General features: G+C 44.1%; 1 protein-coding gene across 10 annotated transcripts in view; it reads left to right on the top strand.

The window, feature by feature from the left end:
• Positions 1-24,810, top strand: part of LIPH (lipase H) — a 55,326-nt gene extending 30,516 nt beyond the window's left edge. For 2 of the 10 annotated variants that reach the window (XM_074031602.1, XM_045386521.3), the window contains 5 exons: positions 5,343-5,510; positions 7,370-7,465; positions 11,403-11,514; positions 20,549-20,668; positions 23,695-24,810. In XM_074031602.1, coding sequence (XP_073887703.1) covers positions 5,343-5,510; positions 7,370-7,465; positions 11,403-11,514; positions 20,549-20,668; positions 23,695-23,782 — 584 coding nt within the window. In that variant the 3' untranslated portion in view covers positions 23,783-24,810. Of the gene's footprint in view, positions 1-150; positions 353-595; positions 740-815; positions 2,251-5,342; positions 5,511-7,369; positions 7,466-11,402; positions 11,515-20,548; positions 20,723-23,694 lie in introns of those variants that run through there. The other 8 variants (XM_065540330.2, XM_045386520.3, XM_065540331.2 and 5 more) reach the window with 6 other exon arrangements.
• Positions 24,811-25,136: the final 326 nt, after the last annotated feature.

Raw genomic sequence — 25,136 nt, 5'->3', positions numbered from 1 at the left:
CCATGATCATGCCGCTGCGCTCTAGCCTAGGCAACAGAGTGAGACCTGTCTCAAAAAAGAAAAAAAAAAAAAAAGAAAAAAAGAAAAGAAAAAGGCATATGTTTAAAATCTGACATTATTCTTTTTTTTTTTTTTTTTTTTTTTTTTGAGACGGAGTGTCGCTCTGTCGCCCAGGCTGGAGTGCAGTGGCCCGATCTCAGCTCACTGCAAGCTCCACCTCCCAGGTTCACGCCATTCTCCTGCCTCAGCCTCCCGAGTAGCTGGGACTACAGGCGCCCGCCACCTCGCCCGGCTAGTTTTTTGTATTTTTTAGTAGAGACGCGGTTTCACCATGTTAGCCAGGATGGTCTCGATCTCCTGACCTTGTGATCCGCCCGTCTCGGCCTCCCAAAGTGCTGGGATTACAGGCTTGAGCCACCACGCCCGGCAAATCTGACATTATTCTACATGTAGTAATTTTTAATAGAAAACAAACTTCCTGAGAAGATACAGGTAGTATAAATATAAATTATAAATTATAACTTAAATATACTGCTTTTAAAACTATAGCCACATGTTTGAAAACTATTATGAATTATTTCTCTCTCCTGAAAAGGTATGTCTTTGACCTAGAAATTCCACACCTGGAAATCGCTCCTAGAGAAATAATGGAAAATGGAGACAAGAATTAGAGTGCAAATATGTTCAACATAACATTATTTATAATAATTACAGCTTTCAAAATCATTTAAATGTCCAGCTTACAAAAATTATTAAATGAATTATGGTATGCTCACAGAAAATATAATTCTTTTTTTTTTTTTTTTTTTTTTGAGACGGAGTCTCGCTGTGTCGCCCAGGCTGGAGTGCAGTGGCCGGATCTCAGCTCACTGCAAGCTCCACCTCCCGGGTTCCCACCATTCTCCTGCCTCAGCCTCCCGAGTAGCTGGGACTACAGGCGCCGCCACCACGCCCGGCTAGTTTTTTGTATTTTTAGTAGAGTCGGGGTTTCACCATGTTAGCCAGGATGATCTCGATCTCCTGACCTCGTGATCCACCCGCCTTGGCCTCCCAAGTGCTGGGATTACAGGCTTGAGCCACTGCGCCCGGCAGAAAATATAATTCTTAAAAGTCATGTTTTCAGAGATTAATAAAAATTCTTACAATGTGGTAAGTGAAAAAGACAAAACCATATAATACAATGCCAATTTTTTAAAATCTGTATTTGTACAGATGTAAATCTGGATCAAAAGACTGAAAGTAAATGCTCCAAATAGTTATTACGGGCAATCTGTTGATATCAGACTTTTAGGTGTTTTTGCATCACTGTTTCCTATCATTTTGTGTTTTTCAAATAATTATATATTACTTTTACAATGAGAAAAATCTCAAAAACATAAATGGGGAGTTAGAGGGCAACATAAAAGTGAGGTGACTGACAGAATATGACGACCTTCTTCTTCGTCGTCGTCGTTTTCTTTCTTTCCCTCTCTCTTTCTCCCTCCCTCCCTTCTTTCTTTTTTTCTCTCTCTCCTTGCTTCCTTCTTTCCTTCATTCCCTTCCTTCCTTTCTTCCTTGCTCTCTCTTCCTTCCTTCCTTCTTTCCTTCCCTTTCTTCCTTTCCCTTCCCTCCTTCCTTCCTTCCCCTTCTCTTCTTTCTTTCTTTCCTTCCTTCCTTCCTTCTTTCCTTCCCTTCCTTCCTTTCCCTTCCCTCCTTCCTTCCTTCCCCTTCTCTTCTTTCTTTCTTTCCTTCCTTCCTTCCTTCTTTCCTTCCCTTCCTTCCTTTCCCTTCCCTCCTTCCTTCCCCTCCTTCCTTCCTTCCTTCCTTCCTCCCTCCCTCCCTCCCTCCCTCCCTCCCTCCCTCCCTCCTTCCTTCCTTCCTTCCTTCCTTCCTTCCTTCCTTCCTTCCTTCCTTCCTTCCTTTCCCTTCCCTTCTCCTTCCCCTTCCCCTTCCTTCCTTTCTCTTCCTTCTTTGTGATCCTCCTGCCTTGGCCTCCCAAAGTCCTGGGATTACAGGTGTGAGCTACACCTGACATCAATAACGTCAGCATACCCCGAGAACGACCCTTACGGCAGACACAGCTGACAGCAACACTTCAGTAATTAGGGTTGCCATGTGGAGGTTGCTGGGTGGGATGAGGGTGCTAAGTGAAGATGCTATATAAGCTGCATGCTTCTTACAAGTGGTTGCAGTTCTTCTGTCTGACCTGTTGCCACTGGACTGTCCCTGTATGTAAGTTCCTCCAATAAACTGTAGGTATTTTTCACTGGCTCTAGGTCTCTTCTTTAGCCTTTTGAACCTGGTGCCATCCTTACTGAAGTCAACAGGGGCCCAGCACAGACAACCATGCCTGGCTGCCGATAGTGTTTCTGATTGTTTTATTTCAGCGGTTATAAGTACAATGTATACATTTCTGGTTTTAAAATATTTGAAAACACGCTTAATTTGCTGAGTTAGGAAAATATCCTAAACCACAAAAATACATCTATCATCACCATTATTTCATAATAAAGGGCATTTTAACACATACACCCACAAAAGAAAGGACATAAAACCAGAACATGCAGAACTTTACATTAATTGCAGTTAGCTTAATGAAATATTCAGTCTCATCTGTGTGGTTCCCACACTCTGCTACAGACTCGTGAACACATTGTCATAAACCAGCACTAGTCCAGAAATGGCATTTTAGAACTACTGAGCAGTTGTATTTTCCAATGACCTTCAACATCTGGCAGGTGTCCCCCATGTCTCTCTTGATTGCCTGCCTGGTTTCTGTGCAGTGCCAGGCCCCGTTGCTTTTGACATGAATAAAAAATGTGGCAGGATCCGAATGACTCTTGCTCTTGAGTTTTCGGCAGTTGTTGGGATTATTGGCACTGAACAGTACCAGACTGAGGAAGCTCGTAAGAACCAGACTTCTAGTTAAACCCTCGAGTAGCCGGGCGCGGTGGCTCACGCCTGTAATCCCAGCACTTTGGGAGGCTGAGACAGGTGGATGACAAGGTCAGGAGATCGAGACCATCCTGGCTAACACGGTGAAACCCCGTCTCTACTAAAAATACAAAAAATTAGCTGGGCGTGGTGGTGGGTGCCTGTAGTCCCAGCTACTCAGGAGACTGAGTCAGGAGAATGGAGTGAACCCAGGAGGCGGAGCTTGCAGTGAGCCGAGATCTCGCCAGTGCACTCCAGCCTGGGCGACAGAGCGAGACTCCATCTTAAAAAAATAAAAAATAAATAAATAAATAAATAAATAAATAAATAAACCCTCGAGCAGAAATAAAGCAGAGGGGTTTCAGCAAACAGCAGAACCCGCTAGAGGTTGCATTCATTCATTCATCCAACAAATACCTATTAATTTGCCATGTGTCTGGCACGGTGTTAGGATCTGGAACTATAGGAGAACAGTTCAGTATAGTATAACAGTTCAGAACAGTATAATAGTTCAACTATCCTGGTGAACTAAATAGGCAAAGTCTGTACACTGAGAAAAGCAGAGTCAAAGTTATTCTATTCAAGATAGAAGCTAGTACTCAGCCGGGTATGGTGGCTCATGCCTGAAATCCCAGCACTTTGGGAGGCTGAGAGACCAGCCTGGGTAACATGGTGAAACCCCGTATCTACTAAAAATGCAAAATTAGCCAGAAGTTGTGGTACGAGCCTATAATCTCAGCTACTCGGGAGGCTGAGGCAGGAGAGTTGTTTGAACCCAGGAGGCGGAGGTTACAGTAAGCCAGGATCATGCCACTGCACTCCAGCCTGGGCAACAAAGCCAGACTCCATCTCAAAAAAAAGCTAGAAGCTAGTACTTGATTAGATCTAGTAGTGGTATGTAACAGTGAAAGATTGGTTTTTAAATGCTGCAACGCTGGAGAGTAAGTGAAATAAGAATGGGAGAATTTTGATAATCACTGAATTACTGGAGCGGGGATGATATGGGCATGAGGGTTCTTTGTATCCTTCTCTCGATTTTTGTGCCTGTTTGAAAATTCTGATAATAAATGTGGCAGGGGAGTGAGAGAACTCCATAACTGAAGCTAGTTGTTTGCGTTTTTCGACCTTTCTCTAAGTAAATATATCATATGAAAAGGCAGAATGAAGAGGAACTAGTTAATGATTCGCAATTTCTTTTTTTTTTTTTTTTTGAGGCAGAGTCTTCCTCTGTCGCCTAGGCTGGAGTGCAGTGGCTCGATCTTGGCTCACTGGAACCTCCACCTTCCAGATTCAAGAGATTCTCCTGCCTCACCCTCCCAAGTAGCTGGGATTACAGGCATGTGCCACCATGCCCGGCTAATTTTTGTATTTTTTGTAGAGACAGGCTTTCACCATGTTGGTCAGGCTGGTCTTGAACTCCTGACCTCATGATCTGCCCATCTCAGCCTCCCAAAGTGCTGGGATTATAGGCATGAGCCACTGCGCCCGGCCAGCAATTTACTTTTATGATAACAATTTTGGTAATTCCTTCTGATTCCCCATGACCTAGGGGAGGTTGGTCTTGGACCCAAACACCCTCACCATGGGTGGATGTCAGCTTGATGAGCAGACACAGCATCTTTGTAGTCTGAAGTAGCCCTGCAATGTCAGACCAGCGGCTTTCAAACTTACATGCTTCAGGACCACGTGGAAAACAGGGGACAGTGTTTGTTAAAATGCTGATGCCTGCACCTCCTCTGAATTAGAAGTATTTAAGGCTGGACCTGAACTCTGTATTTTAACAAGCATGATTATGATGCAGGCAATCTGTGGACCAAGCATTGGATGGCAGTGAAAGATACCTCAATTGCTGCATGAGCGATCAAGGTCTTTCTTTTTTTCTTTCTTTCTTTTTTTTCTGAGATGGAGTCTCACTCTGTTGCCCAGGCTGGAGTGCAGTGGCACAATCTCAGCTCACTGCAACCTCTGCCTCCCGGGTTCAAGCGATTCTCCCTGCCTCAGCCTCCTGAGTAGTTGGGACTACAGGTGCCCGCCACCACGCCCATCTAATTTTTGTATTTTTAGTAGAGACGGGGTTTCTCCATGTTGGCCAGGCTGGTCTCAAACTCCTGACCTCAGGTGATCCACCTGCTTTGGCCTGCTAAAGTGCTGGGATTACAGGCATGAGCCACTGCGCCTGGCCCAAGGTCTTTCACCAAAGCATATTTGCCCTAATTCTTGCCACAACCTTAATTTGATTTCATCTTTCCTCCTCCCACTTGCCAGCATGAATTCTTATCTATGGGATTTTATAAAGATTAAATGAAATAAAATACACTGAAACGGACGGCACAGGGCCAGATGAGAAATAAGTGTGTGTGTAAAATATGTGATATAGTATTATTAAATGCTTCAACTGCTCTACTCTTTCATCACTTCTTTTAACCAAGGATTTCAGTATTTTAAATGTGACCACCAGAGGTCTGTATACCTGTACCTGTCTTCCCTGAGAGACAGCTGTGCCATCACTGCATACCCCTGTGACTCCTACCGGGATTATAGGAATGGCAAGTGTGTCAGCTGTGGTGCATCACAGAATGAGTCTTGTCCCCTTCTGGGTAAGTCCAACAAGCAGTTTCCTCTCTGATTCACAAAGAACTAATTTTTGGTATGAATCCCAGAACCACTTTATCATGTAAAAACTGGCCCCACAATTGTATTAAAAACTTGTTTTTCTGCTGGGCACAGTGGGCTCACGCCTGTAATCCCAGCACTTTGGGAGGCCGAGGCGGGAGGATCACTTGAGGTCAAGAGTTCGAGACCAGCCTGGGCAAAATGGTGAAACCCTGTCTCTACAAAAATACAAGAAGTAGCTGGGTGTGGTGATGCGTGCCTGTAATCCCAGCTACTTGGGAGGCTGAGGCAGGAGAATCGCTTGAACTTGGGAGGTGGAGGATTCAGTGAGCCGAGACCACACCATTGCACTCCAGCCTGGGCAACAGGAGTGAAACTCCATCTCAAAAAACAAAAAACAAAGGGAAAAAGAAAAGAAAAAAGAAAAGAAAAGCAACTGTAGAGTATTCCATCCAGAAGGCAGTACAATCTCCCTGGACCCTCTATTCTAGCGTGGAAAAGAAGGTTCCAGAAGAGTTTCCAAGCTTACCCAGGGTACAGTCACTCTACATAGCCTGCTCCTGTGGGGACAGCAATACCCTCTCTGTGCATACAACCTCTCTGCTGGGAGAGGGTCCACAATAAGCCCAGAGACCCTCCTGCCAAGTGAACTTTTTCACAGATTCATGTCTGTGTAAATATCCTCACTCCACATTCCAGCTCTTGTGTGCACCTACAGCAGGTGGAGTGAGGTAATAGATATTGTGGAGTCTGCTTGGATATTCATTCGCTAGGGATTAGTACAGATATTCTAGGTGGTTAGGACTTTGAAACTGGATGGCCATGAGGATTTTCTATTTTTTTCCAAAAGAAAAATCCAAGTTAACAGCAGGGCATGGTATAGACAAGGGATTCTCAACCTTGATTGTGCTTTTGAATCACCTAAGGAGTTTTAACACAATACTGATGCCTGGGTCCCACCCTGGATCAATTAAGGCAGAATGTGAAGGCCATTCTCTAGGGCTAGGGACAGAGGAGAGAAAGAGGCCCGTCTGGACAGCACACAAAGGAGGACACTCACCTGCTTAGTGACACAGTCATGTGGCAAGCCCAGGTCTATGCAATGTAGGGGCCCCATTGTCGTTCTTCAAGAAAGCACACTGCTTAGGGCCGGGCGCGGTGGCTCAAGCCTGTAATCCCAGCACTTTGGGAGGCCGAGATGGGCGGATCACGAGGTCAGGAGATCGAGACCATCCTGGCTAACACGGTGAAACCCCGTCTCTACTAAAAACAATACAAAAAACTAGCCAGGTGAGGTGGTGGGCACCTGTAGTCCCAGCTACTCAGGAGGCTGAGGCAGGAGAATGGCGTAAACCTGGGAGGTGGAGCTTGCAGTGAGCTGAGATCCGGCCACTGCACTCCAGTCTGGGTGACAGAGTGAGACTCTGTCTCAAAAAAAAAAAAGAAAAAAAAAAAAAGAAAGCACATTGCTTTGCAAGAGTGATGCTATTTTACATATGAACTTGAATCTGTTTTAATCTAGAAAATGGATATATTACTGAAAAACGTCAGTGTTATTTTTAGTCCACACTAGTGTGTGCCACACCCCGCACCCCCCCACCTTGCTACTGATAACCAGTAAAGGGGGAAAACTACTGGAGGGTCCTGTTGCCCTTCAGCTCTTAGGAACAGGGTTGGCCAGCAAGATGGGTCACCCTGCAGGCCCTCACCATGGGGAATGGAGGTGGAGGGAGTTTCTCTCAGAAGTGGTGGATACAGTCAAACTCAATGTTCTTGCTACCTTAGTTGCTTTTACGTTTATATAACACATGCTAATCTTACAATTTTTAAACTTGTTTTATAGGCTATCGTGCTGATAATTGGAAAGACTATTTAAGGGAGAAAGATCCTCCAATGACGAAGGCATTCTTTGACACAGCTGAGGAGAACCCATTCTGCAGTGAGTGGTGAATGTGGTTGTTGACTTTTGCCTCTTATTTTGAGGATGGCTGAGTCTCAGCTTCCTGGCTACTTCTTGGCAAGTACGGGCCATGATGAAGCATCAACTTTGGAGCTGGAAGGGCCGAGGTTGACTCCTGAGTCTACCACATAATAGCTGTGGGACCTTTGTTATCAGGAGAACCTGCTCCCGATGGTTACATGGGTTCTTTTCTATTTCCTAAGTGTCTCAGCTGGTTTGAGAAATAACGGGAAAGAGCACAAGAGAGAGAAATTTAAAGCTGGGTGTCCTGAGGAGACATCACATGTCGGCAGGATCCGTGATGTTCCCCGAGTTGTAAAACCAGCAAGTTTTTATTAGCAATTTTCAAAAGGGGAGGGAGTGCACGAATAGGGTGTGGGTCACAGAGATCACATACTTCACCAGGTAATAAAATATCACAAAGCAAGTGGAGGCAGGGCGAGATCACAGGACCACCGGATGGGGTGAAATTAGAATTGCTAATGAAGTTTCAGGCACACATTGTCATTGATAACATCTTATTTAGAAGACAGGGTTTTTTGTTTGTTTGTTTGTTTGTTTGTTTGTTTTTTTTGAGACGGAGTCTCACGCTGTTGCCCAGGCTGGAGTGCAGTGGCGCGATCTCGGCTCACTGCAAGCTCCGCCTCCTGGGTTCACGCCATTCTCCTGCCTCAGCCTCCTGAGTAGCTAGGACTACAGGCGCCCGCCACCGTGCCCGGCTAATTTTTTGTATTTTTAGTAGAGACGGGGTTTCACTGTGGTCTCGATCTCCTGACCTTGTGATCCGCCCGCCTCGGCCTCCCAAAGTGCTGGGATTACAGGCTTGAGCCACCGCGCCCAGCCAGAAGACAGGGTTTGAGAGCAGACAACCTGTCTGACCAAAATTTATTAGGTAGGAATTTCCTCATCCTAATAAGCCTGGGAGCGCTACAGGAGGCCGGGGCTTATTTCATCCCTTTGGCTTCGACCATAAAAGGCTGCACGCTTCTAAGGGGGCCATTTATAGGCCTACCCTCAGGGCACATTCTCTTTCTCAGGGATGTTCCTTGCTGAGAAAAAGAATTCAGCGGTATTTCTCCTATTTGCTTTTGAAAGAGGAGAAATATGGCTCTGTTCCGTCTGGCTCACCGGCAGCCAGAAGTCTTATCTCTGGTGTTCCCTGAACATTGCTGTTATCCTGTTCTTTTTTCAAGATGCCCAGGTTTCATATTGTTCAAATACACATGTTCTACAAACAATTTGTGCAGTTGACACAATCATCAGAGGGTCCTGAGGCGACATTCATCCCAGCTTATGAAGAAGATGACAGAATTAAGAGATTAAAGTAAAGACAGGTGTAGGAAATCACAAGGATATTGATTGGGGAAGTGATAAGTGTCCACGAAATCTTCACAATTTATGTTCAGAGATTGCAGTAAAGACAGGCATAAGAAATTATAAAAGTATTAATTTGGGGAACTAATAAATGTCTATGAAATCTTCACAATTTATGTTCTTCTGCCATGGCTTCAGCCGGTCCCTCTGTTTGGGGTCCCTGACTTCCTGCAACACTTGGTCAAGTCATTTGACTTCTCTGAGTCTCAGTGTCCTGACTGGTCAAATGGGGGTAATAATGCCTGTCTTCTGGGATATTAGGTTTAATCTGATGCAATTTAAAAATATAATTTAATAAAATCTCAACAAATCAGAGTTGTTAGTTTCACTGGATGACCATTCTAATCACTAAGATCTTCCAGAAAATTGCTTGATTCCCCAAGAGACATAAAATTGAGACTAGGAAAAATCAGGTGTCAGCCATATCTACAGGTCAGTTCCAGCTCTAAAGCAAACACGATGACCTAAAGGCCTCGAGAGGTTGAGTATTCCAGATGGGAATTAAAGGGGGCAGCCGATGATTAGACGCCTTGGGAAGCAACTAGAATTTCCCTGGGCAGATGTGTTTTTCCTACAGTGTTGTACCCATTTTCACTTTCCTTGGGAACAACTATTTTTTTTATTTATTTTTTGAGACAGGGTCTCACTCTGTTGCCCAAGCTGAAGAGCAGTGGCGCAATCTCAACTCACTGCAACCTCTGCCTCCTGGGTTTGTGCGATCCTCCTGCCTCAGCATCCCGAGTACCCGAGACTACAGGTGCATACCACCATGCCTGGCTAATTTTTGTATTTTTAGTAGAGATGGGGTTTTGCCATGTTGGCCAGGCTGGTTCTCAAACTCTTGACCTCAGGTAATCTGCCCTCCTTGGTCTCTCAAAGTGCTGGGATTACAGGCATCAGCCACCGCACCTAGCCGATTTTAATTTTTTATTTTTTTGAGACAGGGTCTTGTTCTGTCACCCAGGCTGGAGTGCGGTGGCACAATAATGGGGCACTGCAGCCTCAACCTCCTGGACTCAAGCAATCCTCCTGCCTCAGCCTCCCAAGTAGCTGGGACTTCAGGCATGTGCCACCATGTTCAGCTAACTTTTTGTTTGTTTCTTTTAGAGACAGAGTCTTACTATGTTGCGTAGGCTTGTCTTGAACTCTTGGGCTCAAGCAATACTCCTGCCTTAGTGCTCAGATTACAGGTGTGAGCCTCCATGCCAGGTGTGAGCAACTCTTTTAAAAGAGCCTGCAGGCTGAGCATGGTGGCTCGCGCCTGTAATCCCAGCACTTTGGAAGGCCAAGGCAGGCGGATCACTTGAGGCCAGGAGTTCGAGACCAGCCTTGCCAACATAGTGAAAACCCATCTCTATTAAAAACACAGAAAAAAAAAATCCAAAAACAAAATACAAAAATTAGCCGGGCATGGTGGTGCTCGCTTGTAATCCCAGCTACTCAGAAGGCTGAGGCTGGAGAATTGCTTGAACCCAGGAGGCAGAGGTTGCAGTGAACCGAGATTACACCACTGCACTCCAGCAACATAGAGAGACTCTTTAAAAAAAATAAAAAAAAAAAGCCTGCGGATCACTGGGTTTCCCTCTTTCTTTGGAGCCATGTGTGGCAGTCCAGGATTTGGCACCTACCTGGTCTGTATGGGGCAAGCCCCTGAGCAACTTGGGCCATAAAATGGCAAATCCAGGACTGACCTTATTCCTTCGTGGGACTATCATCTCCCTGATTAGTTCCTGTTGTAGTGTGTTTTAATTTTATCTTAAAAAAAAAAAAAAACCCTAAGACATTATTCAGGTAATATTTGTAGAGATGTACCCACATATTTACCACTTTTTTTTTTTCTCTGAGTCTGCTGGTTAGGGAATGCTACTTTATTTTTATTGTCATCCTTTCTTGCATTTTGTAAATACAGGCAAGTGTGCTGAGTAATAATGGGGGCAGTCCAGAGTATGGCAGGAACTTCAAGAAAGGAGACCTGACTTAGTCTGGGGTCAGGGAAAGCCTCCTGGAAGAATGACATTAAACTGAAACTTGAAAGGTGGGCTCACAGAGCTGGCAAAGTAAGAGTGCCCAGGTGGGTGAAGGCCCAGGAGCCTTCGCAGTCCTGGGAGTGCAAGTGGTTGGGCATGATTGGAAAAAGGATGAGGAAGGCTGGATAGGCTGGCAGACATGGCCCAAATTGTGGAAAGCTGTCTCAGCCATGAAGGGTCTCCAAATGGCCCCTTAGTTGGTTGAGTCTAAAATGGGCAGGAATTGATGTGAACCACACTCAGTCACAGGCCCTGAGACTTCACCATACCTGGAAACATTGGTTCAACGATGATGCCTGACCATGGTTACTGGAAACCAGTGAACTCTGCTAGCACTCATTCCATCTTTACCAAAGAGAAGAGAAGGGAATATTAGAAACTTCTGCCCTGTATTTTTGCAGAGAAACTAGAGAGAAAGAGAAGAAGAGACTCAGTGATTAGGGAGGTTCAGTTTTTAGGAACAAACCCTTCAGGGTAGTATCTCTCGCTTACTGTATTCTCTCTCTGTTTTGCAGTGTATCATTATTTTGTGGACATTATAACATGGAACAAGAATATCAGAAGAGGGGACATTACCATCAAATTGAGAGACAAAGCTGGAAGCACAACAGAATCCAAAATCAATCAGTAAGTTGAGATGCAATTGTCTGCAGTGCGCTATTTCCCTTTTTGCTCAGAGAACCTGAATCACAAATCCACCTACTTTGTTATTTATAGATCTATGCTTTTCCTTGTTCTATAAAAGATATAAGGGGACCTATTGCTTAGTTGCTTCCCTGGCTCTTGATCTCCCAGGCTCTTTACAAATGGGATTGGTGCAAGGGTTTTCTTTCCTTCCCTCCTTCTCTTCTTCCTTTCTTTCCTTCCTCCCTTTTTCCTTCCTGTCCTCCCTCTTTACCTCCCTTTCTCCCTTCGTTCCTCTCCTCCTTACTTCCTTTGATTAAACATGTAATACTAAAGTTATCCTTGTTTGCTATGAAGGATTTAAACAATAAAGGAATATGCTGATTTAATTATCCCACATTGTATACATAGATCAAAACATCACCTTTTATCCACTAAATCTATATAATTATGATTTCTCATTATCAATAAAAAATAATTTAAAAAAAGGAATTTGCAATATAAAAGTACAAGTCCTTGCCGAATCTCACCAACAATCCCAGCCCCAAAGGCAAAAGACATCTCTACCCACACACATTTCTATTCTTTCACGAGCTCATAATACATATGTAAACATATATAATACATATATAACATATATATGTGTGTTTGTATATATATGTTTCTGAAACTCAGGAAATATTATTTGCTGCTGGGCATGGTGGCTCAGGTCTGTAATCCCAGCACTTTAGGAGGCCAAGGCAGGCAGATTACCTGAGGTCGGGAGTTCAAGACTAGCCTGGCCAACATGGTAAAACCCCATCTCTACTAAAAATACAACAATTAGCATGTGTGGTGGCGGGCGCCTGTAGTCCCAACTACTTGGGAGGCTGAGCCACGAGAATGGCTTGAACCCAGGGGGGCAGAGGTTGCAGTGAGCCAAGATCACGCCACTGCACTCCAGCCTGGGCAACAGAGCAAGACTCCATCTAAAAAGAAAAAGAAAAAGAAAAAGAAAAGAAAAGAAAAGAAAAGAAAATGTAATTTGCAATCAAAATTGGAAACATTCTAAAAATCTAACAATGGGAAAATGGTTAATGTAAATATTCCCACTATACACTGAAGTCATTTATAAAACACAGACAAGGAAATGCTTATAATGTGCTAAGTGAAAAATGTAGAATATCAAATTATATAAAGCATAAAATTAGCTTAACAATGTAAAAATCAATGAAAAAGAAACATGCCAAAATGTTACATTGCCCTTTGGGTGGTGGGAATTTGAGTGGTTTTTTTTTTTTTTCAACTTCTCTTTTCTTTTTAACTTTCTGATGGATATATACATATATATGTTTAAAATTAATTAATACTTTAGAAAATCTTTATTATCAGGAAAAGGGGGGAGGAGGCTTTAAGCAAAGGAACTTGAAGCTCATTTTATTCAGGAAATGTTTTCTGGGACCTACTGTTTACCAAGCACTTGGGCTGTCTCTTGGCCACATCCATAGAAGACTGGGTAGAATGTCATCTGAAAGTGGCAGTCACCCTACGGGTTCATTGTGTAGATAAATAGAGAAAGTGGGTGTGGGGTGGGTGGTTTGTAGGTGGCTTTTTAAAATGCATTTTTGGATCATAATAATAACAACCTTTGTTTATTGAACTAAGCATGTTATACAAATTGGCGAATGCAATTGTACCAAAACCCTATGAGGTACCATTACCATTCCCATTTCATCTATGAAGAAACTGAGGCTCAGAGAGACCAAGTAATTTGGCCAGTATCACACAGCTGATCAATGTGAATCAAGTGAAATCAGAAGCAGGTCTATCCAACCCCAGCACCTATAGTTTTAATCACTACATTAGATTCCTCCCATTAAGCTGTATTGCTCCCCGTACCCCCACCATACTTGAAGTTTGGGAGTGCAGCGGTGTTTTTTTTGTTTGTTTGTTTTTTGTTTTTTTGAGACAGAGTCTAACTGTCCCCCAGGCTGGAGTGCAGTGGCACGATCTCAGCTCACTGCAAGCTCCACCTCCTGGGTTCACCCGATTCTCCTGCCTCAGCCTCCCTAGTAGCTGGGACTACAGGCACCCGCCACCACACCTGGCTAATTTTTTGTATTTTCAGTAGAGACGGGGTTTCATTGTGTTAGCCAGGATGGTCTCGATCTCCTGACCTTGTGATCCACCCGCCTTGGCCTCCCAAAGTGCTGGGATTACAGGCATGAGCCACCCTGCTGGGCTGGTTATTTATTTATTTATTTTTTTAGGGTTCCCTGCTGATTTGTTTCATAGCTAATGTCCCCACATCCACGGTGGGGCAGCATTTTCAGGGAGATCACCGCTATGGGGCGCATCTTGAGGAATGTTCAGTGAGGAAGCAAGAGCAGAGATCTTACCTAGAATTTAGAATTTTCTATTCTGGAGATTCTAAGAACTAGCAGGGAAGATTGTGCAATTATATAATGAAATTTTCCCACTTAGCAAAACTTAAGTATTCTGTCAATAATTTGTTACATATTTGCTTTACATATGTCTTAGAATTTTTTTTTTTTCTTGAAACAGGGTTTCACTCTGTCACACAGGCCGGAGTGCAGTGGCGAGATCATGGCTTACCGTAGCTCAACCGCCTGGGCTCAAGCGATTCTCTGGGCTCAGCCTTCAGAGTAGCTGGAACTAAGTGCACCACCATGTCTAGCTACTTTTTAATTTTTCTGTAGAGATGAGGTATCACTATTGCCCAGGCTAGGCTTGAACTCCTGAGCTCAAGCGATCCTCCCGCCTTGGCCTCCCAAAGTGCAGGGATTACAGGCATGAGCCCCCACACCCAGCCCAATTTTTAATTTTATACAGTGAATGTCTCCTAAGTAGGAATTCCTAAATTTGGAGTTTTGTATCTTGATTAAGATAAATACCTTAACATCTTTAATGCACATTCTTATTTTAGTCCTGTTTGTGAAAACATCACTATCAATCAGAGAATATGTACAAAAAGAAAATAATCGTTATATTACATGGTGAGATTATGGGTACTCTTCTCTTTTTTTCAAGATGAACTTTATCATTTTTTAAATTATTTTTACAATTTAAGAAAAAGAAAATGATATTAGAGCATGTACCCTGAGTTGATCCAGTCTTACCAGACTATGGGAATAGATGAAGTCACAGTCAAGATTATTATTGGTCTGGAGACTCTCCCTGGATTCATGTATTTGTATTTGCTTTTTAAAAAAACCATTTTGAAAGGCCAAGCTCAGTGACTTATTCCTGTAATCCCAGCACTTTGGGAGGCTGAGGCAGGGGGATAGCTTGAGCCCAGGAATTTGAAACCAGCCTGGACAACATAGCAAGACTCTGTCTGTACAGAAAACAAACGAACAAACAAACAAACAGTGGGCTTGGTGGTATGTGCCTGTAGTCCCAGCTACTCAAGAGGCTCAGCCGAGGGTATCACTTGAATCCAGGAGTTTGAAACTACAGTGAGCTATGATTACACCACTGCACTCCAGCCTGAGTGACAGAGTGAGATCTTGTCTCAAAAAATAAAATTAAAAATTGAGAAATAATTCACATAAAATTCACCCTCTTTTTTTATTATTTTATTTTATTTTATTTTTGAGACAGAGTCTCGCTTTGTTGCCCAGACTGGAGTACAGTGGCGGGATCTCTGCTCACTGCAATCTCCACCTCGCAGGTTCAAGTGATTCTCCTGCCTCAGCCTCCCAAGTAGCAAGGATTACAGGCACCTGCCACCATGCCCAGATAATTTTTGTATTTTTAGTAGAGACGGAGTTTCACCATGTTGGCCAGGCTGGTCTCTAACTCCTGACCTCAGGTGATCTGCCTGCCTCAGCCTCCCAAAGTGCTGGAATTACAGGCGTGAGCCACTTTGCCGGCCACATTCACATTTTAAAACATACAATTTGGCTGGGTGAAGTGGCTCATGCTGGTATCCCAGCAGTTTGGGATGCTAAGGCATGGGGAATCACTTGAACTCAGGAGTTCGAGACTAGCCTGAGCAACATGGCAAAACCCATCTCTACAAAAAATACAAAAATTAGCTGGGTGTAATGACTTGTGCCTGTAGTCCCAGCTACTCAAAAGGCTGGGAGGTGGGAGGATAGCTTGAGGAGGCAGAAGTTGCAGTGAGCCAAGATTGTGCCATTGCACTCCAGCCTGGTCAACAGAGCCAGACCCTGTCTCAAAAAAAAAAAAAAAAAAAAAAAATTAAAAAAATTTTAAAATAAAGTATACAATTTAGTAAATTTTAATATAGTCACAAAATGTACAACAATCACCATCATTTAATTCCAAACCATTTTCATCATCTCAAAAAGAAACCCTATATCCTTTAGTAGTAATTCTACATGTCTACTCCCTACCCGCTGGCAACCACTAAACTTTCTCTGAATTTGCCTATTCTGGACATGTCCTATAAAGATAATCATACGATATGTGGCCTTTTGTGCCTGGCTTTGTTTGGCTAGTTTAATGTTTTCTTTTTTTTTTTTTTTTTTTTGAGACGGAGTTTTGCTCTTATTGCCCAAGCTGGAGTAAAATGGCACGATCTTGGCTCACCGAAACCTCCGTCCCCCTGGGTTCAAGCGATTCTCTTGCCTCAGCCTCACGAGTAGCTGGGATTACAGGCATGCTCCACCACGCCCGGATATATGCATATATATATATATATATATTTTTTTTTTTTTTTTGAGACGCAGTCTTGCTCTTGTCACCCAGGCTGAAGTGCAGTGGCGCGATCTCTGCTCACTACAATCTCCGCCTCCTGGGTTCAAGCAATTCTCCTGCCTCAACCTCCTGAGTAGCTAGGATTACAGGTGGCCACACAACACCCAGCTAATTTTTGTACTTTTAGTAGAGACAGAGTTTTGCCATGTTGGCCAGGATGGTGTCGAACTCCTGACCTCAGGTGATCCCCCACCTCGGCCTCCCAAAGTGCTGGGATTACAGGCGTGAGCCACCGCGCCGGGCTTAATTTTATATTTTTAGTAGAGATGGGGTTTCTCCATGTTGGTCAGGCTGGTCTCGAACTCCCGACTTCAGGTGATCTGCCTGCCTCAGCCTCCCAAAGTGCTGGGATTACAGGTATGAGCCACCTCACCCAGTCAGTTTAATGTTTTCAAGATTCATCCACGTTGCGGCATGTAGTAATATTTTGTTCCTTTTTGTGGCCAGTGTTCCAATGTATTTATATGCCACATTTCATTCATCAGTTCATGGGCATTTGGATTGTTTCCACTTTTTGGCAATTATGAATAATGCTGCTATGAACATTTGGATAAAAGTTTTTATGTGACCATGTTTTCATTTCTCTTGGGTATATACCAGGAATGGAATTACTGGGTCATACGGTATATGTTGAACATTTTTAGGAACTGCCAAACTATTTTTGGCAGTTGTACTATTTAACATTCCCACCAGCAATGTATGAGGGTTCCAATTTCTCCACATCCTTGCCAACACTTGTTATTGTCTTTTAAAGAAAATTCTTTTTTGGCCAGGCGTGGAGGTTTACACCTGTAATCCCAGCACTTCGTGAGGCCGAGGTGGGTGGATCATCTGAGGTCAGGAGTTGGAAACCAGCCTGGTTAACATGGCGAAACCCTGTTTCTACTAAAATTACAAAAAATTGGCTGGGCACAGTGGCTCACGCCTGTAATCCCAGCACTCTGGGAGGCCGAAGGGGGGCAGATCACGAGGTCAGGAGATCGAGACCATCCTGGCTAACATGGTGAAACCCCGTCCCTACTAAAAATACAAAAAATTAGCCAGGTGTGGTGGTGGGCGCCTATAGTCCCAGGTACTCCGGAGGCTGAGGCAGGAGAATTGCTTGAACCCAGGAGGCAGAGGTTGCAGTGAGTCGAGATCAAGTCACTGCACTCCAGCCTGGGTGACAGAGCGACACTCCATCTCAAAAATAAAAAAAAATCAGCTGGGTGTGGTGGCACATGCCTGTAATCCCAGCTACTCAGGAGGCTGAGGCAGGAGAATTGCTTGAAACCAGGAGGCAGAGGTTGCAGTGAGCTGAGATTGCGCCATTGCACTCCAGCCTGGGCAACAAGAGCAAAACTCCATCTCAAAAAAAAAAAAAAAAATTATTTTTTATTGTGGTAAAAATAAATAACATAAAAATTACCATCTTAATCATTTTTTTGGCGTACAGTTTAGTAGTGTTAAGTATATTCACATTGTTGTGAAATAGATTTCCAGAACTTTTTCATCTTGTGAAACCAAAACTCTACACCCATTAAACAACTTCCCTTCCCCCACCCCAAAGTAAACACCATTCTACTTCCTTTTTTTTTTTTTTTTTTTTTTTTTTTGAGACGGAGTCTTGCTCTGTCGCCCAGGCTGGAGTGCAGTGGCGCGATCTCGGCTTACTGCAAGCTCCGCCTCCCGGGTTTACGCCATTCTCCTGCCTCAGCCTCCCGAGTGGCTGGGACTACAGGTGCATACCACCATGCCCAGCTAATTTTTTTGTATTTTTAGTAGAGACGGGGTTTCACCATGCTGGCCAGGCTGGTCTCAAACTCCTAACTTCATGATCTGCCTGCCTCGGCCTCCCAAAGTGTTAGGATTATAGCCGTGAGCCACCACGCTTGGCTGATTTCCTTCTTTTTTAAGGCTGAATAATATTTCATTGTATGCATATACCACACTTGTTTATTCTTCCATCAATGAACACTTGGGTTGCCTCCTCCTCTTGCCTATTGTGACTAGTGCTGCTATGAACATGGGTGTGCAAATATCTCTTTGAGACTCTGCTTTCAATTTTTTTGGACATATCCAGAAGTGGAATTTCTGGATCATATTGCAGTTCTATTTTTAATTTTTTGAGACACCACTATACTGTTTTCCTTAATGGTTGCACAATTTTCCAATCCCACTGACAGTGCACACAGGTTCCGGTTTCTCTACATCCTCACCAACATTTGTTATGTTCTATTATTTTGATATTAGCCATCTGAATGGGTGTGAGATGATTCTGTGTCTTTTGAACATTTATATCACTTTTTTTTTTTTTTTTTTAATTTTGAGACAGAGTCTTGCTCTGTCGCCAGGCTGGAGTATAATGGTGTGATCTCAGCTCACTGCAAACTCCACCTCCCAGGTTTAAGCAAATCTCCTGCCTCAGCCTCCTGAGTAGCTGGGACTACAAGCGCGAGCCACCATGCCCAGTTAATTTTTATATTTTTAGTAGAGATGGGTTTTCACCATGTTAGCCAGGATGGTCTTGATCTCTTGACCTCGTGATCTGCCTGCCTCAGCCTCCCAAAGTGTGGGGATTGTAGGCATGAGCCACCACGCCCGGCTTCCATCACTCTTTGAAACACTTCCTAACTTTCTGGCACACGGGTTTCCAGGATCACTTTGCACATTTCCTGCCCCAGCTGTGGAATCAATCATTTCTCCAGGGAGCCCTAGTTTCTTTCAGTAGAGATGGTATCAAGAAAACAAAATCTGGGCGCCTTTCAGATTAGTTTTATTTGTGGCACTTCTGTACTCCTTGGGACTTAGACATGATCCCGGTGGGGTGACAGATACCTCGTCACAATCACCCCATTCCCAAAGTAAGAATTAATGTTGGCCAGGCTCAGTGGCTCATGCTTGTAATTCCAGCACCTTGGGAGGCTGAGGCAGGTGAATCACCTGAGGTCGGGAGTTCAAGACCAGCCTGTCCAATATGGAGAAACAGTGTCTCCGCTAAAAATACAAAAATTAGCCAGGACAGGTGGCGGGTGCCTATAATCCCAGCTACTCAGGAGGGTGAGGCAGGAAAATCACTTAAACCCATGAGGCAGAGGTTGCAGTGAACTGAGATCACACCACTGCACTCCAGCCTGGGCAACAGAGCAAGACTCCATCTCAAAAAAAACCAAAAAAAACCCAAAAAACAAAAAAGAACAAAAGAAAACCACAAAGGATTAATGTCTAGAGCAAGCCTTCTGTTACTGAAGCCAGGGGCTCCATGGTCCTTCCACCTCCCAGAAAGACATTGACTGAACTGAACCTCTCCAGTGATATACCTTAACTTCAATTTGGTTTCCCACCTATAGAAAACATCTCTATACACTTGGAAAAAAGTATCGGACTCTGGATTTGCCTCTTTTAAGGTTCATCTTGAGAGGGAGAACTAAATAAAATGCATGCTTAGGCACAATTCAATTAACATCTAGTTTGGCTAAAGATGTACTTAGGCATCTAGGGATGCAGTTTAATGGAAAGATCATAACTTTGAATTCAGTCAGAACTGGGCTGGAATCCCTTCACTGCTGCATATAAGGCCTGTGACCTGGGGAGCTCAATCTCTGTAAGCATCTGTTTCTGTCTATTAAATGAGGAGAATAATGCCCCCCTCGCAGAATGTTTCAGGGGGTCGGAGAGATGAGTCAAGAGACAAGGACATCACCTGGTGTGTAGGAGGCAGTCATTAGCATCATATCACTCTAATGTCATTTTGGGTCACTTACACAGCCCTTTGGAGTCAGCAGACTTTGCCCATCAAAGTTGACTAGTTCTTGGGAGGTTACTATACTCCAGCCTGGGCAATAGAGTGAACCCTGTCTCAGAAACAAACAAACGGCCGGGCGCGGTGGCTCAAGCCTGTAATCCCAGCACTTTGGGAGGCCGAGATGGGCAGATCACGAGGTCAGGAGATCGAGACCATCCTGGCTAACACGGTGAAACCCCATCTCTACTAAAAAATACAAAAAACTAGCCGGGCGAGGTGGCGGGCGCCTGTAGTCCCAGCTACTCGGGAGGCTGAGGCAGGAGAATGGTCTAAACCCGGGAGGCGGAGCTTGCAGTGAGCTGAGATCCGGCCACTGCACCCCAGCCTGGGCGACAGAGCAAGACTCTGTCTCAAAAAAAAAAAAAAAAAAAAGAAACAAACAAACAAACAAACAAACAAACAACACATCAGCTAGTGCAGGCTATGGGGTGAAGTAGTTACCAGCTTACCAGTGACTTGTAGGCTTCAAAACTGCTTTCTTTCATTAGTAGTCTTTATCCATTTTTCAATATTATTTCTTCCTTCCAGTGAACCCACCACATTTCAGAAATATCACCAAGTGAGTCTACTTGCAAGATTTAATCAAGATCTGGATAAAGTGGCTGCAGTTTCCTTGATGTTCTCTACAGGATCTATAATAGGCCCAAGGTACAAGCTCAGGATTCTCCGAATGAAATTAAGGTCCCTTGCCCATCCGGAAAGGTGAGCTGAGGGTAGACAAAATGCTAGTTTCCAGGGATATTGCTGGATCCTGTCCAATCTGCTTGGTCTGATGTTTTAATAAGACTCTATTATTCACAATGAAGGACATGATGGGTTTTCCAAAACTAGTTTTTATTATAAACAAGTAGCCCAGGCCAAGTGTAGTGGCTCAGGCCTATAATCTCAGCACTTTGGGAGGCCAAGGTGGGAGGATTGCTTCAGCTCAGGAGTTCTAGCCAGCCTGGGCAACATATGGAGACCCTGTCTCTGCAAAAAAAGAAAAAAAAAAAAAAGGCCAGAAAGCAAATAGCCCAGCCCAGCTGGATTTGGTGGTGCATGCCTGTAATCCCACTACTCAGGAGGCTGAGGCGAGGGGATCACTTGAGCCCAGGAGTTGGAGTCCAGCCTGGGCAACATAGCAAGATCCTATCTCAAAATAAAAACACAAAATTAAATTTAAAAAATTTAAAAATAAAAACAGCCCAGTAATCCAAGAAAATTATACTGCATGTACTTAAAGATAGATGGCCTAGTAATCCAAGGAAATAGAGTTGTTATATGCTGAGAATTATACAATTCTTCCCTAACTACCACACTACTTGTAAGCTGGTAATTTGTTGTAGAAATGAAAGCTTTGTATAATTTGGCAAGCTGATAAAACAGAGCCTAGGATAAAAAAAGGTACAGAAAATTGGAACATATTATTCCCTTGACCACAGGCGTGTCCACCATGCCCAGCTAAGTTTTGCATTTGTGATTTTGTATTTTTAGTAGAAAAAAAATTTTTGTATTTTTAGTTTCGCCATGTTGGCCAGGCTGGTCTTGAACTCCTGGCCTCAAGTATCCGCCCGCCTCAGTCTCCCAAAGTGCTGGGATTACAGGCATGAGCCACCACACCCTTGACAGTATGAAAGTATTATATTGAATTTCTTAAATTTGATAATGGCACTGAAAATGTCCTTGTTCTTAGGAAATATACAATGAAGTCTTAAGGAGTAAACAATCTATTCTCAATTGCTCCAGAAAAAATAAGCAACAATGTATGTGTGGGAAGAGAGAGACAGACAAACAGAGAAAGAAGGGGAGAAGGAGAGAAAGAATTATTGTTATTTTTTAAAGTACGGAGCTGTGTTGACATGTATGTTTTGTGACAAATGCCCCTCTACCATATAGTCCTAGCATCTAACCTGTGGACAGAGAGGGAGACAGGAAATGATGTGAGCAGTTAGTACTTTATGAATTCCTTTTTCTTGAAAGTTTAGGGACTGAGCATGGTGGCTCATGCCTGTAATCCCAGCACCTTGGGAGGCCAAAGTGGGTGGATCACCTGGGTCAGGAGTTCGAGACCAGCCTGGCCAACATGGTGAAACCCCATCTCTACCAAAAATATAAAAAATTAGCTGGGCAGTGGTGGCGTGTGCCTGTAATCCCAGCTACTTGGGAGGCTGAGGCAGGAGAATTGCTTGTACCTGGGAGGCGGAGGTTGCAGTGAGCCGAGATCGTACCACTGCACTCCAGCCTGGGCGACAGGGTGAGACCCTCTCTCTCTCAAAAAAAAAAAAAAAAACAAAAAAACAAAAAAAGAAAGTTTAGGGTACCCTAAAACATTTAATAATACAAGTTTCTCCTAAGAGGATAGTCATTACATCCTAAAACTTTTTTTTTTTTTTTTTTTTTTTTTTTTTGAGACGGAGTCTCGCTCTGTCACCCAGGCTGGAGTGCAGTGGCTGGATCTCAGCTCACTGCAAGCTCCGCCTCCCGGGTTTATGCCATTCTCCTGCCTCAGCCTCCCGAGTAGCTGGGACTACAGGCGCCTGCCACCTCGCCCGGCTATTTTTTTTGTATTTTTTAGTAGAGACGGGGTTTCACCGTGTTAGCCAGGATGGTCTCGATCTCCTGACCTCGTGATCCGCCCATCTCGGCCTCCCAAAGTGCTGGGATTACAGGCTTGAGCCACCGCGCCCGGCCCATCCTAAAACTTTTTAATACTTTTTTCCCCTGAATATCAGACAATATATGTTTATTTTACAAAATCTAGAAAGTACAGAAATTGATAGGAAGCAGAAAAATATCACCCATATTGTCATTATTCAGGGGCAACCACTGTTAATATTTATTGTTATTTCTATATAATCTTCCTTCTTTTATTGTTTTTAAAGCTAAAGTTATATGGTAAATACAATTTTACATCTTTCTTTTTTTGAGGGGCTGGGGTGACAGAGTCTCGCTCTGTCACCCAGGCCCCAGGCTGGAGTATAGTAGTAGCACAATCTTGGCTCATTGCAACCTCCGCCTCCTCGGTTCAAGCAATTCTCCTGCCTCAGCCTCCGAAGTAGCTGGGAGGCACACACCACCACGCCCAGCTAATTTTTTGCATTTTTAGTAGAGACAGGGTTTCACCATGTTGGTCAGGCTGGTCTCCAACTCCTGGCCTCAGGTGATCTGCCAGCCTCAGCCTCCTAATGTGCTGGGATTATAAGCATGAACCACCGTGCCTGGCCATATATCTTGCTTTCTCCTTGGTGTTTTACTTACTATAAGCATTTTCTTTTCTTTTTTTTTTTTTTCTGAGACAGAGTCTCGTTCTCTCACCCAGGCGAGAGTGCAATGGCACGATCTCAGCTCACTGTAACCTCCACTTTCTGGGCTCAAGGACTGCCTCAGCCGCCTGAGCAGCTGGAACCACAGGCATGAGCCACCACCCCCAGATAATTTTTGTATTTTTAGTAGAGACGGGGTTTAGCCATGTTGGCCAGGCTGGTCTTGAACTCCTGGCCTCAGGTATCTACCCGCCTTGGCCTATTAAAGTGCTGGGATTACAGGCGTGAGCCACCGCACCCAACCACCGTAAGCATTTTCTATATTAAAAACAATTGCTAGGTAATTTTGTATCTTAAGGATATAATATTATTTACTAGACCATTGCATTTTTGTAAATTCATGGACAAGGATATTTTGTCTTATTTTCCCAGGCCCCAGCTGTGTCGGTATGATCTTGTCCTGATGGAAAACGTTGAAACAGTCTTCCAACCTATTCTTTGCCCAAAGTTGCAGATGTAACTGTTGCCAGGACACATGGGCATCAATAATAGAAAGAAAGCTACAACCACAGGCTGTTTGAAAGCTTCACCTCACCTTTTCTGCAAGGCACAAAAAGTATGAAAAAACCAAGGCTTTTTTCAGTAGCGTCCTATGGATGTCACATTGTACAACATCAAACAACCTTGTGATTATAAAACGATCCTGGGAAGGGAGCTCCTAACTAGGGCAAGTCAGAAATAGCCAGGCTCGTGGCAGCCCAGGGCTGTGTCTGCTGCGTCCTGGGGCCTCGTTTGTTCTGACCTGTCAATTCTGCTGCCTGTCACATGGGTGGTTCTGCCCATCGCGGCTGCAGGTCAAGCATCTTCAAGGGAAGGATGGACTGGAGGCCTCACCATGGACTCAACTCTGCATTCTCTGTGCCACCTTCCTCCAGTTCCCACTCGTAGAAGGGAACAAAACTGATGTCTACCTCATAGGGCTGCTGTGTGGGTTTGGGAGGCAAGTCTATGAAGGGTTTTTTGAAATCCCATAGGTGCCACATCTATGAGATGTTTGATAAATGTGAATATGCTTTTATTTATTTTCATAGGGCTTATCTAATTTGCAATGAGAGAGCCTCTCTCTCTCAACACCAGCTTCTCTCTCAGGCTGTTTGTTCTGGGAAGGCACGAAAGCCACGTGCTGGCCCTCTGCCTTCTCTAAAGTGTTGCTGGAGCATGGAGGAGCTGGAGGAGGTGGGGATGGACTGACAGCTAAGAGGGCGGCTGCTGGGACTAGATAGTAAGTGGATGAAGAAAGAAGGATGAGGAAGCCGTGGGGTAGCCTCTCTACACGGGGACCGGCGATGGAGCATGAGGCAAGAGAAGGAGAAGCAGAGCTTGTTTTTCACCCAAGGTGGAGAAGGATCACTTTACAGGCGACCCTCATTTTAAGCAACCCTTAAGAAATGTTCACACTTCTTTATTATCAATGTAATCTATGATTATTGAAGGAAATTTAGAAAATGCATAGATACAAAATAAAAAAGAATACTATTCACGATGCCACCTATGAGAGGTAATTAATGTTAGCCTTTTGGAACAAGGCTGTCACTTGTTTTGCTAACATGTGAATTCAAAGTATGAACCGGTTTGCTTTTGGAGAATCCGAAGCCTCCAGTTTGAGGAATCCTTTGCTTCCATGGAGGTAGATGTGAATCTAGAATGACAGCAGGAGTCCAGTCAAGAGGTCCTGTCGGGCTGAGGCCAGAAAGAAGGGAAGACAATCCCTGGGGCCAGATGCCCAGTGTGAGGGGAGGCACCATCTGTCCCATGGCTGTGGCCACTGTAGGAAGGTCTGTGAAGTGCCACAGGCCCAGTCACCTCCTCCTCAC

Source organism: Macaca fascicularis, chromosome 2 (genome assembly GCF_037993035.2).
Source record: "Macaca fascicularis isolate 582-1 chromosome 2, T2T-MFA8v1.1".
NCBI classification, from domain to species: Eukaryota; Metazoa; Chordata; class Mammalia; order Primates; family Cercopithecidae; genus Macaca; species Macaca fascicularis.
The sequence above is the reverse complement of the archived record's forward strand: the minus strand, read 5'-3'. Positions and strand labels throughout refer to the sequence as shown.